General features: G+C 36.6%; 1 protein-coding gene across 1 annotated transcript; it reads right to left on the bottom strand.

Annotated features, from left to right (window-relative positions):
• Nucleotides 1-5,090: 5,090 nt before the first annotated feature.
• LOC148881077 (NAD-dependent protein deacetylase HST1-like protein) lies at nt 5,091-9,375 on the bottom strand. The gene is made up of 5 exons (XM_088963340.1): nt 8,837-9,375; nt 8,691-8,757; nt 7,851-8,497; nt 7,495-7,660; nt 5,091-5,323 (listed from the first exon to the last, which is right to left on the bottom strand). Exons 1-5 carry the CDS (start codon nt 8,840-8,842, stop codon nt 5,304-5,306), a joined length of 906 nt encoding a protein of 301 aa, XP_088819466.1. The 5' UTR covers nt 8,843-9,375; the 3' UTR covers nt 5,091-5,303.
• Nucleotides 9,376-13,028: the final 3,653 nt, after the last annotated feature.

Raw genomic sequence — 13,028 nt, 5'->3', positions numbered from 1 at the left:
CATCCCGATAACCTCAGAGAAATTTAGGGGGCTCTAGCAGTTATTTGAATGCCTTCAAGTTGACTATCATTTTCAGCTTTAATAATCATTCAAGTCAGACATTCCATTGCTAGAATAAATAAGTAGGGGGATAACAGATCACCTTGTCTAAGGCCCCTAGTGGGTAAAATTTTTCCCTCAAAAGTACCATTGATAAGAATAGAGTAGGAGACAAAAAAAAATACATTCTAGAATGATGTGATAGAAGTCTTGAGAAAACCCTAGTGCTTTTAAGACTAACAGAAGAAAAGACCACTCAAATCTATCATAAGTTTTTGCCATGTCTAACTTAATGGCCACATAGCCTATACCTCCTTTATGATGTTTTAAAAAATGGAACATATCATGGGCAATAATGGTGTTATCTGTCATCTAACGTCCTGGAATAAAGGCTGATTGGTTAGGGGAGATACATTTGTCCAAAACAATACGAAGTTTGGTAGCTAAAATTTTTTAAATGATTTTATATAGCACATTACAGAGACTGATTGGATGATAATCTTGGACTTTTGTGTAGTTTACTTTTTTTGGTAAAAGGCAAATAAAGGTATGATTTACCCTTTTAAGTAATTTCTTATTCTGGAAAAATTCATTGGCAAAAGCTATAATTTTAGTGCCCATCATATCCCAATACTCTTTATAAATTAAGGCTAGAATCCCATCTAGACTCGGAGATTTAAGACTACTTATACTAAAGAAAGCTGACTTAGTCTATTCTTTAGAAGGATGGTAGTTAAAAAGACATTATCCCCCTAAAAAATGATAGGGTTAAAGAGATCTGTAATAAAGGACAAATCATCCCGAAGTTGATGAGTAAATAGATCCAAAAAATAAGAAATAAAGACTTCTGCTATATCTTTGTAATCTATCACCCAAGTGCCTTGACAATCTTTAACTCCTTGAATTTCATTTTTCCTCTGTCGACATAAAGTATTTTTATGAAAATAATTTGTATTTTTATCTTCCAAAGTAAGCTAGAGTCGTCTAGATCTTTGCCTCCAAAAATTCTCAACTTGGAATTGGGTATCATCATAAGTTTTACATAGAAACATGATTTTAGTTTGATCCTAAGGAGTTGATTGTTCAACTTGAATAATCTATTGTTCTAATTCACTTAATTTCTGTTGAGGATCCATAAATTTTAATTTCTTCTAGTGAATAAGATCATATTTAAGCTGATCCATTCTTTGAGAAAGTCTGTAGGCAACATATCCATCTATTTGGAAATCCCATCCATTTTGAATAACTTCACTACATGAGCCATCTGACAACCATATTTTGTAAAACCTAAAAGGTTTTGGATATTGGTTCTTATGGGGATTAATATTTAAAATTAGAGGATGATGATCATAATCCCATCTTGCAGATAAGGTAAGGGTTGCATGAGGAAAACCCGATATCCAGTCTAGGGTAGCTAAGGCTCTATCTAGAAATGATTAATAAGTCCAAAGGATCTTTTGTTGGACCAGCTAAGTTTACCCCCTTGAATATTAATTTCAATAAGATTATGATCCAAGGAGGATGTAGGATCTTGAATCATGGCAGCATCTACTTCATTAAAATCACCTAGGAGCAAAAAATGTAAGTTTAGAGATTGTAGTTATTGATTAAGGTTGAACCAAAATTTATTTATGTGGGCTTTAATTGATGGACCATAAATGAAACCTACCAACCAATCTTCAAAAACAGGAGGAGAAGAAATTTTAAGGAGAACATACCTCGAGTGAACCAAAAAGGGGGAAACCAGGATAACTATATTTCAATAAAACAACTAAGCCTCCTACACATCCTTTAGGAGGAATTAGATAAGAATTAGCATAATGGAAACGATTAGCTAAATTTTCCATTTTATCCAAAGGAATTTTGGTTTCACAAAAAGAAAATAAAATATGAGTTATGTTTCTTAACCAAAACTCCTAAACCTTGAACTACCTTAGGGTGTGCTGCCCTCCAGCAGTTCCAACTAATAATCAAGATTGGCGGTGTTGTGGCTGTTTGGGGACAACTACCACCACCCTATGTAGAAAAAAAATATAGTATATTTTTAAAATTAGAATTGACCAGTTATGATGCGCTTGCAGGAGTCTCCTCGTGATTAGAAGGCTTTCTATTATGGATGTGCAAATCATTATCATTTTCTAGATCAGATTGTATAATAGAAAGGATTCTTTCAGTCTGATTACTTCGGTGTGAAGATTCAGGTCTGTCATAGGTAGGCAAGTCAAGAGTATCTTCTATCTCTAGATTTTCTAGAAGATCAAACTTGAGGCATTTGCCTCTAGAAAAAAAAAACACTAGTAGTATCAGAAAATAGGAGGTTGGTAAGGGTGGTTTGAGTGTGCTGAACTTGCCAGTAGGTTTCTGGAGAGACTCTCATAGTGGGATATTGAGAATCAGACGTGTTAGAAGTAGAAAGGGATGAGGTAATTCTTGCTAGAGTAGAATCAAGATTAGAGTTTCCATGTTGAGATTGTATAGGTGATTGATGAGGCTGAGTAGCTATCGGGGAAGGTTGTGCATGAGATAGTGGAATAGGAATATGGACAAAGTCACGAAAAGAAGGTCGATTCTAGTTAGGATACATGGGTTTTTCTACTCTAAGCTAGGGACCCAAAAGATGCATGAATCTTTGATTAAAATATTATTCATAAGATTGACCAGAAACATGAGGAAGATGTTGTGAACAGCGCCAGTACAGGTAACCAACTCTACCACAATGCAAACAGGTTATGAGAAGATCTTTATATCTAAATGTAACTCAATTCATAACACTAAAAAAACAACTAGTTTTCAAAGGTTGGTCAATGGTAATGAACACTTTAGCATGAATGTAATTTTGGATAACCTCAATATGACAGGTTAGACCTATATGCCAGTTCAAAGATGGGTTTGTTTATGTTTTCTGATAGGATTTCATAAGGGAGACCATCTAGCTGAACCCAAAGCTCAATCTGATTTAGCTGCCATTCATATTGGAGTCGATCAGGAACCCAAGGTTTAAGGATAATCCACTAACCATTGATCATCCAAGGCCCATTGTCTCTAATTCGGATAAAATCTTCTTCATAGCGAAAACAGAGCCTGAAATGTCCCCGTTGAAAGGGTGCCATGAGGAAATGGTTTGGATCTAGATTCCAAAGGGTATAAAGACCCTATTCAAGCTCAAAAAATTGATCCGTGAGACGAGAAAATAATCGACAGATAAACGAAAAATCCCAACCCTCTCGAAGATTTTCAAGAAGATGAGGGCTTATATGAACAAGGTCAATACCCTAGATATTATTATCATGAAGCATGTTTTGAAAGGCTTCATTCAGGGCTTCGACATCGCCCATGACAGAGAAAACGAAAAGGACAATAAGGAAAGAAAGAGAAAGAAAGACCAACACCTAGAGTAGTAAGAAGTTAAGTGCTGAGGAAGAAGAAGAAAGATATAGTCGTCTGGAGAAAGATTTAGTAAATCTTGAAATAAAGACACCTACTCAAATGAAAAGCCGAAAATCACTAGGTGGCAGAAAAACTAAACAAAAGGGGATATTCTCATTAATACTTTGGAAAGCGAAAAGACATTTAGACAAGACCGGAAACAAGCACAAGATAAGACTTGAAAGATTTAGTTCGAGAAACCGAACCAGAAACAGGAAAAAGAAAACTAACAAGTTTGGGTGTAACTAGATAGACACAACTAAATCAAAGAAACTCTAATATTTTGCATCATCTTAAACAAAATAAGTAACTAGAAACTTAAACTCAATATTATAGAAAAATACTAATCTTTTCTAATAACATAACTAGTAACACCTAAACATAAAATAAGAGATACTCCCTGAAAAGAAATTAAGTATGAATGATGCAATAATCAGTAACATGTATGGTATTCGATATTTTGCAGAGCTCCGCTCTAAAATCATTTATGCTTGCACAGCCAACGTTCTATTTCCAGCTTGTTTTCTTCAATTTCAGGGTGTATACACCCTAAAAGAAGAGGGGAATTTTATCCGGTAACTAGTATCTGCATTGTATCTTAATGTTTTGATCCCACTTTCTGCAACTTACCTTTTGGAGTAAAACCTCACTTTTTCCAAGTATTGTTCTGAAAATATTCTGAATTTTCCAGTATTGAAATTTTGAGGAATGGGAAGAGCTGTTGGGAATGAGGACCAGATGTTACAAGTAGCACAGTGGCTTCTTAGATTTTTGTGTTTGGGGGCTGCCATTGATGGTTGATTCCCCAATTGTGCTACTTGGGAAACTAGAAAATTTAAAACATTGAGAATATATATTATATTACATAATATAATATAATTGCATTATATTGCACAAAATACTATAGTTGTAGGTTCCAAAAAAGAATAAAAATGATTTGCAAGTAGGAATTATCAAGGCAAGTGGCAAGGCAAGGCAATTTTGGAGATCCCTATTGTCTGTTAGAATAGGATTGGGATTTCTAGCCGCAGTTGATATTTGAATTTGGGGTTAGGGATGAAGTATGCAAAACCCTGCCCCATCCCCACACCATTGTCATTCCTACGGAACATAGTCTCTTACTAAAGATGTGTTTGGCTGCAGTGTAAATTTGAACTAAAAATAAATTTTGCATCTAGTTCAATTTTGCATGTCTTAACTCAGTTTGGAAGGAGTATCAATATAAATATATAAAGTACAAAACCTTGTATTTTGTACTATTTTATATGCATTTGCACTGTATATATCTGTATTCGTACTCCTTCCAAACTGAGCCTATATGATTTAAACTCTTGCATGATATAAAATTTGTACTTTTGATCTTATTTGCAACATAAATTTTGCAACTAAAAAACTGATACAAAATTTGAACCACCGTCTTGGTACCTCAATTCTCTTTATATCTTTATATAAAAATGGAAACCACAACATCTTGCAGCTGAACAGTAAATTGGACATTGCTTTGAAGTTTTGTAGTTGTATTTCTTTTTGAGGATGGACTCTGAGGCAGGCATAGGAGTATGGAGTTAAAAGTTTGGGGGCCACATTTAATTTTAACATCGAATTGTCCAAGTGGACTGGAGTGGTTAAGACAGCAATAACTAGACAAATGGTATTTCAAATTCACAGCATAAGAAATCAAAGTCCTTTAAATTAAACACAACCAAACAAGGACACGATAAGGAGAAAAGACCACACGGCTCACATGGGAGAATAGTACATAATAAGGCCTTTAATAGATGGTTCCACAATTGATATCTCTCAAAGAAATAATATAATAATTCGGTGATAGATAAAGATCACAGCCGAGTGCCAGCAGCTGCAGTGAAAAAAAAAAGTGATGTTAGAAACATTAGCATACGATCAATGCAATAAATGATGATGATGCCAACCTAGCTTCTTATACCCGCTTGAAGAGAGTAGAGTGAGGTATCGTTTATTTGCAAGTTGGAACATTTTCCATGTTCTAGGGTTTTACGTCAATATTTATTCTCTACACCATGGTCACCGCTCACGGGTAGGACTTTGGCTTCATCCCATAAACATTTTACACTGCTTCTGCTTGGGGTTCTGGGCTTTAAATTGGGTTATTCAAATGTTGGCAAAAAAGTTGAACCTAAGCCTTGGCTATCAATTGGTTTATCCGAAAATTAACACTAATATTTAAATTATTTAGAATCATATATGCAAAAAATCTTTTAATAATTATGTACTTGCGGCTGTATTTGGTCTCTTCAGTTCTCTTCGGTTCACATCTATACCTGTATACTAAACTGCAATGTGGAAAATCCTAGAGCGTACTTATCTTCACTCACATTGCTTTTAGAATGCATTTATCTACGTTATGGAATTTTTAGGTTTTTTTGTTTTTTTTAATATTTAATATCACATTAATGACGTGCTGGTTCCCAAAACACAGTGGGAGACCAAACATCTCTTCTCTCTACCATTTTTCACATTCAAACTCTAACACACAGGACTCTCTCACTCTCAAACGTCCAGCAATCACATTTTCTCAGTCTTAGACCAAAAACAACTTCACTACCTTCAGGAGATTAAGAACACCCAGTCTCAAACGTCCAATTCTCACACCCTCTCTCAAACTGTGAACACCTTCAAGAGATCAAGACCAAGCATCTCTTCTCTCTACCATTTTTTACGCCGGTTTTCTGCCAAGCAAAAGTTTCAGCTACTCCAGTGGTCGGTGTTGACCTCTTTTTGTATCGAGCATACATTCCAGCTGTTTTTGGGTCGAGCAGACGTTCCCAAACGTTCTAGATACGTTTCAGCTTCTTCAAACGTTCCCAAACAGCAGGTAGGAGGTCAAACCTCTATTTTATTGAGAAACGGCATATAAATAACAGAAAAATGAAGATTTAACAAAAAAAAAATAGTAAAAAAACAAAGAAACAGGTAGAAACTAAACGGGGCGATGCATGACCCGTATAACAGCTGTGAATAATCGGGTCCAACTGATCCAGATCCGTACTCATTATGGTTCAACCGGACCCATACGTAGTACAGTTCATCTGGACCTGTGCGTAGTACGGGTCAGTTGGAAATGTGCACAATAATAATAAATAATCATAATAAAAATGATAGTAATAGAAAAATATTAATAACAATAATAATAATAATATAAACATAATAAATAATAATTATATAACTATAACAATAATAAGAATTAATATTAAAAATATAATTTCAATAAATAAAAATAACAACATAATATAATAATAATAATAATAATCATAAATAAAGAAAAACAATAACAGTATTCATCGCTCCGTAGAGTAATAGGCTGCAACCCCCCCCCCCTATCTTGGATCTAGGATCTCGGTGTATGCTGTTGGGTGGGTCCCGCATGCACCCGTTCACTAATTTCACTCGAGTCGTTATGTAGTTTTGGGCTTCTAGACACACTATAGCAATTAGCCCCTGTGGGGCCAATTAAAAACGCATTGCCATACCAAGAAGATGACATACTTAGGGAGCTGGGACTGGGTTATCGAAATCCGACCGTTTCCTCACCCTCAAGATCTCATTAGCAACGTTTGTACCTATAATATAAAATCAGATTGAGAAGAGTATAAATACAAATACAAGGTTCAATATTGTACTGAATATATTTGTATTTTACACTCTTCGAAAAGACGGAAAATATTTTGAATACCAAACCGACCCCAATTATCCAACATTTTTTTCCTACGCTTTTGATTCATTATGTGGCAGGTACCTCTTTAACTATGGATGTTAAAAGTTCAAAAATTTTGAAAAAAAAAAAGGGGAACACCAAGGAGGTCATCAACCGTGAAAAAGACCGCTTCCTCTTTTTAAAGAGAGCTGGTTTTGGCTAATTGGCTCCTCGTTATAAAAAGAAGAAATGGTCCAACTCACGGTGAATGATAGGGTAACGCTCCGTTTTATGCTGAAATTAAAAAAGTTGGGAAGAAGAAATGGTGAGTTGCAAATATGCATCTTGGGAACTACCTTGAAGCAGAGAAACCATTTCAATGGCTGCATCACCACCTCCCCAACTGTGATTAACTACATTGTTACCAATCTCTGTCTTCGAGGCATCAATCGGACCATTCACTCCATCGATCTTGTCTCCCAGCTCTGGATGGATCTTCCTTTTCAACATCCTCTTCATCAACTATCCATTGCAACATAATTCGTCAGTGTGAAACAGATCTACAATTCTCACTCCAACGTGCGTATTGTTTGAAATCGGAACATCTCTTTCTGTGTGTGCGACTGTGCGTTGGGTAGTGGTGAAGGACACAAGAGTACATATGAAGAAAAGAGAGACATATAGAGAGAGAGAGAAAGAGAGAGGGATTTACTCGTTGTAGTTTTGTGATTGGACGGGAATCTTCTCCCTTGCGAGGCAGTAACTTCTTAGCAAGCGAGACACCATGTTTTGTACGGCATTCCAATGTTTTCTTACCGGAGTCTGGAGGAACCTCGGTGGAATCTAACTTTCGAGGGACTTCACGATCGGCTGAGAACAGATCTGCAAGTGTCGTTCTCTTCTTCTTATCGCTTTCGGAATTGTCACATGCGTTTCTTATCTCAGGAGACTCGAGAAAACGAATGAGCGGGGTATCATCAATATCGGCTCTTAGTACATCACTTTTCTGAGAGTTGGAGTCTGTATAAGAACCCAAAACCTTCTCGAATTCTCGTTTGAAGGCTTTAACGACCAATGGGTTTAGTTCTCCTTCGTTCTCTGCGTCTTCCTCTTCGTCAGCATCCTCTTCTTCTTCTTCCATCATGGAATATTCTACTTGTATATGGTCGACGGAATATTCGTTTGGTTGGTTTGAGCGTTTTAAGGGATCGAAGCCCAATGTGCCGATTGATAGTAAACCATCTTTCCAGCCCTCAAGTACGTCCACCAAGTTGACGTGTTCGAGTAAAGCTTCTGTATCGTTCTCGTACGTAACGGCTTCGGTCTTTTTCGTATTGTGACCGAAATCTCCAAATGCATCTGCGGAACATTAAAAGTGAAAATTAACAACTCTGGAACTGACCATCTTCTGGAAACAGGACCATTCGTGTTTTGCAATCACTGCCTACACCATTTCATTTCCTTCTGTTGGCAATAGAATTAATAAAACAAAGGGAAGCATTTACGAAATTAATCGACTGAGTTGGATACAAACTAGAGTCCGATTTCGAACCTTTTTTATGAGGAACCGTATAGAAATCCACGTTATGATGAAATTTCCGGTGCACCCAGTTGAAGATCTGTTGAACACAATATCAAGCTAAGCTTTGGAAGAAAGGAAATGTGAATGAAACCAGTTAACAACGGAGTTTCTCTCACCTTCATTCTTCTCCGCAAGTTAGCTAGCTAGCCAACAGATTGAACCAAAGATTTCAGTACAAGCGAAGCAATTGTGATTAATTGTGATGGAGACAGAGAGTGGGAACTGGGAAGGAGGGGGAATCAGGGGAAAGGGGTCTAAACGGGGGCCGAGTCGCTGCAAGTCTTATATAGTGATACAGCGACTCCATCACTTATCACCGATAACAAAGTCCCCGGGGCCACGTTTGGATTAAGCGGCAGTTTTTACTGACCCACGAATGTTCTGTTTCGTTGGCCTGATCGATATGGCGAAATTCTTGAAATGACGTACATACCCTTCTGTGTCAGTAACCTTCAGTTTCAATTCCAGAATCAACAAAGGCCAACTTTTGATTTTTCTCAAAAGTTAATTACGTAGAAAATAGGCTGGCCTGGCTCGATTGACGATCAAGCACAGCACGTCCTACCTACAGTGCTGGCTCACAAAACATAGACGGGATTTTTAGCGTCATAGCGTTAATAATTTTTTAATCTAGACTAGAAAAGAAGAAAAAAGTAGTTGGCTGCATTGCAAGCCTAATTAAATAAATATATCGTTTAGTTTCACTCAACTACTTAAATCATTTAACCATACAGAATGATGAAAATTTAAAAAATAAAAAGGCATTTAAATGCTATTCATATTTTCAATGTATGCGCCTCCTCCTTTATTTCCTCTCCAGCTCTCCTTATTATTAAAGATTGCTAGTATTTTCTTAACCCACCCTGAGCGCAAGGCTCTCCATGGAGCATGCCCCCACAGAACAATCCACTCAGGAGTGGGAGTGAGATATGTTCAAAATAAAAATTGTACCCAAATGGTACCAACATGATCTATGTTCACACATCTCACCGTGTGTCTGTGGCCCATTATGTCTGTGATGTGTGGACTCAAATTATATTGAAATATATTAAAACTATTTTTTTTATTGTGAGCAGATCCGGCCTCATCCACCCATTCATTGAGAACATCTCCTGTGCTTGTTATGGGAGATGTTCACAATGCACGAATGGATTGTGTTGAGGGGCATGCTCTGTGGGAACCAATTACAACTCCTCCAATAAGCCTAGGGTGAGAGACTCAGGTTTTGATTGCATAACATCAACCTGTATCAAGTTAGGGGATTAAAAAATATCGATACAATACGCACCCATGTGCATGTATGGGTGCATATTGTATCTGTATGGATGTATCTAAATAGGTTTGAATACATCCATACAAGAGTTTTTTTTTGTTTTTTTTTTTAACTTAAAAATTTAAAATAATATGTGGGACCCTTTAATATGTATAAAATTAAAAATATAAAAATCAAAGGTATGAATCATATAAATAACCCACTTGATCGGGTATATCAATAGTTTAACCCTTGATTAGGAGTATGGTGTAGACATTTCTAATTTTTTTCAACCCAATATAATCTAAAACCAAGATATCATCTCTTGGCCTCTCTCATTAATTTATACCTAAAATTGATCAACCTCATCTACAAGGTAAAGGCAGATCTTAAATGAAGATTTGTCTACAAAAAAAAAAAAAAAAGCAAAGTGAGAAAATACTAGTTACTTGGCTCGTACCTAGTTGGAGGACTTGCATCCAACCAAAGACATTTTGTAAACTAGCTTTAGGGTTTTCGATCTAAAAATCAAGAGGTGGCTAATGACAGGAACATGTATTGCCCAGCACACATACACACAAAGTTGGATTAGATTTGAATTGCATAGTTCGAAGAAGAAGATGGAGGGGTAAAATTGAGATTATAAAAAATGTAATGAGAATGTAAAATGGCTCCTAAACGTGAATATCCCACAGCACCTCCCACCCATGTATTGGGAATATCTCCCCATGATAAGTGTGGAAGATATTCCTAATGCACGGTGAGATGTACATGTAAAGTGCCCTCTGTGGGGTGTCAATGTGATCTCCCTAAACGTTTCCTTAAAGGATGGCTTATTTGTGTTACAAGGCATACTCAGGTAATTTGCAAATCATAAGGTATATTTAAGTAATTAATGCAAATTAAAATGAAAAATCTATAATGCTGAAAAGACTTTAACCAATTCAAACCCCCCATTAATTTCCATGAAATACAACACCTGATTGATTTATCATTTTAACACTACTGCTTAATTGGTTATGGGTTTTTTCGGCATCATGTATCTCTAGCATCATAGTCGAACCCTAATTAAAATCCCTTTTCATCTTGCTTTGGCTGCAGCTACCACCACAAGTTAGTTTTGTCGAACGGTTGAAGTAGGATTAGCTGAACTTGATGGCCAAGTAAGTGTGTTAGGGACTGTATAACCAATATAACACCCCATATCAGTTATTCTTATAAATTAGGAAAAATTCCCCATCAGTTCCCTGTATTTTGGTTCAAGTGACAATTTGGTCCCTGAACTTTAAAATGCTACAATCTATTATCCAAACTTTTGAAACATGACAATTTAGTACTTGTCATTAATAGACCATCAGTTATGTATATCACATGACCTCATGTTGATTTAAGACTTTTGAAAATGTCAAAATTATCCTTAAAAATAAAACACACAGTTCATCGTTTTCTTCCTCATGAAGATGTGTTAGAATCGGCTGTAGAAGGGTAGTATAGACAATTTATGTTAAGTTTTATGTTAGTTGTTTAGCTGATGTGGCTCTCACTTAAGTAAGGGCACAATAGTAATTCTTGTTTATTTTAGAAGAGTATAAATAAAAGAGTGGCCGACTAGAGAAGAGACTATTCTTCCTCTCCTCCTCCTCCTCCTTCTTCTCTTTCTTCTTATCTGAAATCATACGGACACCTTATATGAATTTTATCATGGTATCAGAGCCACGATAATTAGTTTAGATCAGTCACCTTCTCTTTTCTCTATTCTACGCATTCTCCTCTAGGGTTTTGCAGAATTCTCACTGATAGCTAGGAGTTTCTCGGAAAGAAAGAAAAGGACTACTCATTTTCTCCTTCCGGGGGTTTTCATGACTCCAATGAGTGTTGTTGTTGCGGTTTTGTGTGGTTGTTACAAAACTCTCTACTCGGCAGTTCGAAGAGGGCTGGTTTTGTTATGGTGACAGTGCAGATTTGGTACCCTCTATTCGGCAGGTACATGATCTTTGAATCAAATTGTGTTATGTAGCAGAATTTTTTTATGTTGTAGAACTGAATACCCTATTCATGAGATGTATTGTGAGGGTTTATAGTGCTGACGGTGGACAACAACAGTGGTGTTGTTGCTAATAGTGATGAAGAGTTGTAGTATTGTTGCTGAAACCTATGATACTAGGAACCCTAGTAGTATTCAGCTATTAGTGTGTAGTGTGGTGATTCATTAGTGCAGTAGAGTGACAACCTAGTGGTAGAATTTCTCCCTTTTTCCTTGTGCAGTCATGGGAGACAGTAGTGAATGAAAATCGAGTGTGATGGTGCCTTCTGATTATTTGAATGTGCAGATGACCTTTATAAAACTGAATGGTGAAAATTATGTCCCTTGGGCTAAGTTTGTTGAAGTTTTCCTAAAAGCCAAAAAGAAAGTGAAGCATGTGAGGGAAGATAAACCCCCAATTGATTCTTCGGGATATGATGAATGGGAGCAAGAGGATGCTCAAATTATGACATGGCTATGGAATAGCATGGAATACAAAATCAGTGTGAACTTCATGTTTTTAGATACAAGCAAGGAGGTCTGGGATAATGCAAGGAAGTTTTATCCTGGACAAGATAACACTACTAGGGTTTACCAACTGTACCAAGAGTACTTCAATTTGCAACAAGGGAATCGAAGCCTTGAGGACTATTATGCAAGTATGAGAAATTGATGAACTTACAATTTATCTATAATTTTTGAGGACTTTAGCATGGATTTTTATGCCGGTTTTATTAATTTTTGCCTTAATTTAGCTTAATGCTAAGAATAGGTTCAGGGATAATCAATCCAAGAAAAGGAAGGAAAAAGGCAAGAAAAGAAGGTTCAAAAAGACCAATTTCAGTCCAGCCCGGTCGTGGAAGCAAGAGAGAGCACTTCGGCCCAAAAAGAGCAAGTGAATTCCTTGAGAAAACCCAAGAAAATAAAGCCTAGCTATGAGGAGAATTCGGCCCAGCAAAAAAGGCCCATTTTTAGCCCAAATAACAGCCTAGAGTGTAGCCCACATTAGCTCAAAAGCAAGCTAAGTTGTAGC

Source organism: Nelumbo lutea, chromosome 1 (assembly GCF_056320005.1).
Source record: "Nelumbo lutea isolate HS-2025 chromosome 1, American lotus-T2T, whole genome shotgun sequence".
Lineage (NCBI taxonomy): Eukaryota > Viridiplantae > Streptophyta > Magnoliopsida > Proteales > Nelumbonaceae > Nelumbo > Nelumbo lutea.
Note: the sequence above shows the minus strand (reverse complement) of the source record. Positions and strands in the feature narration are given on the sequence as shown.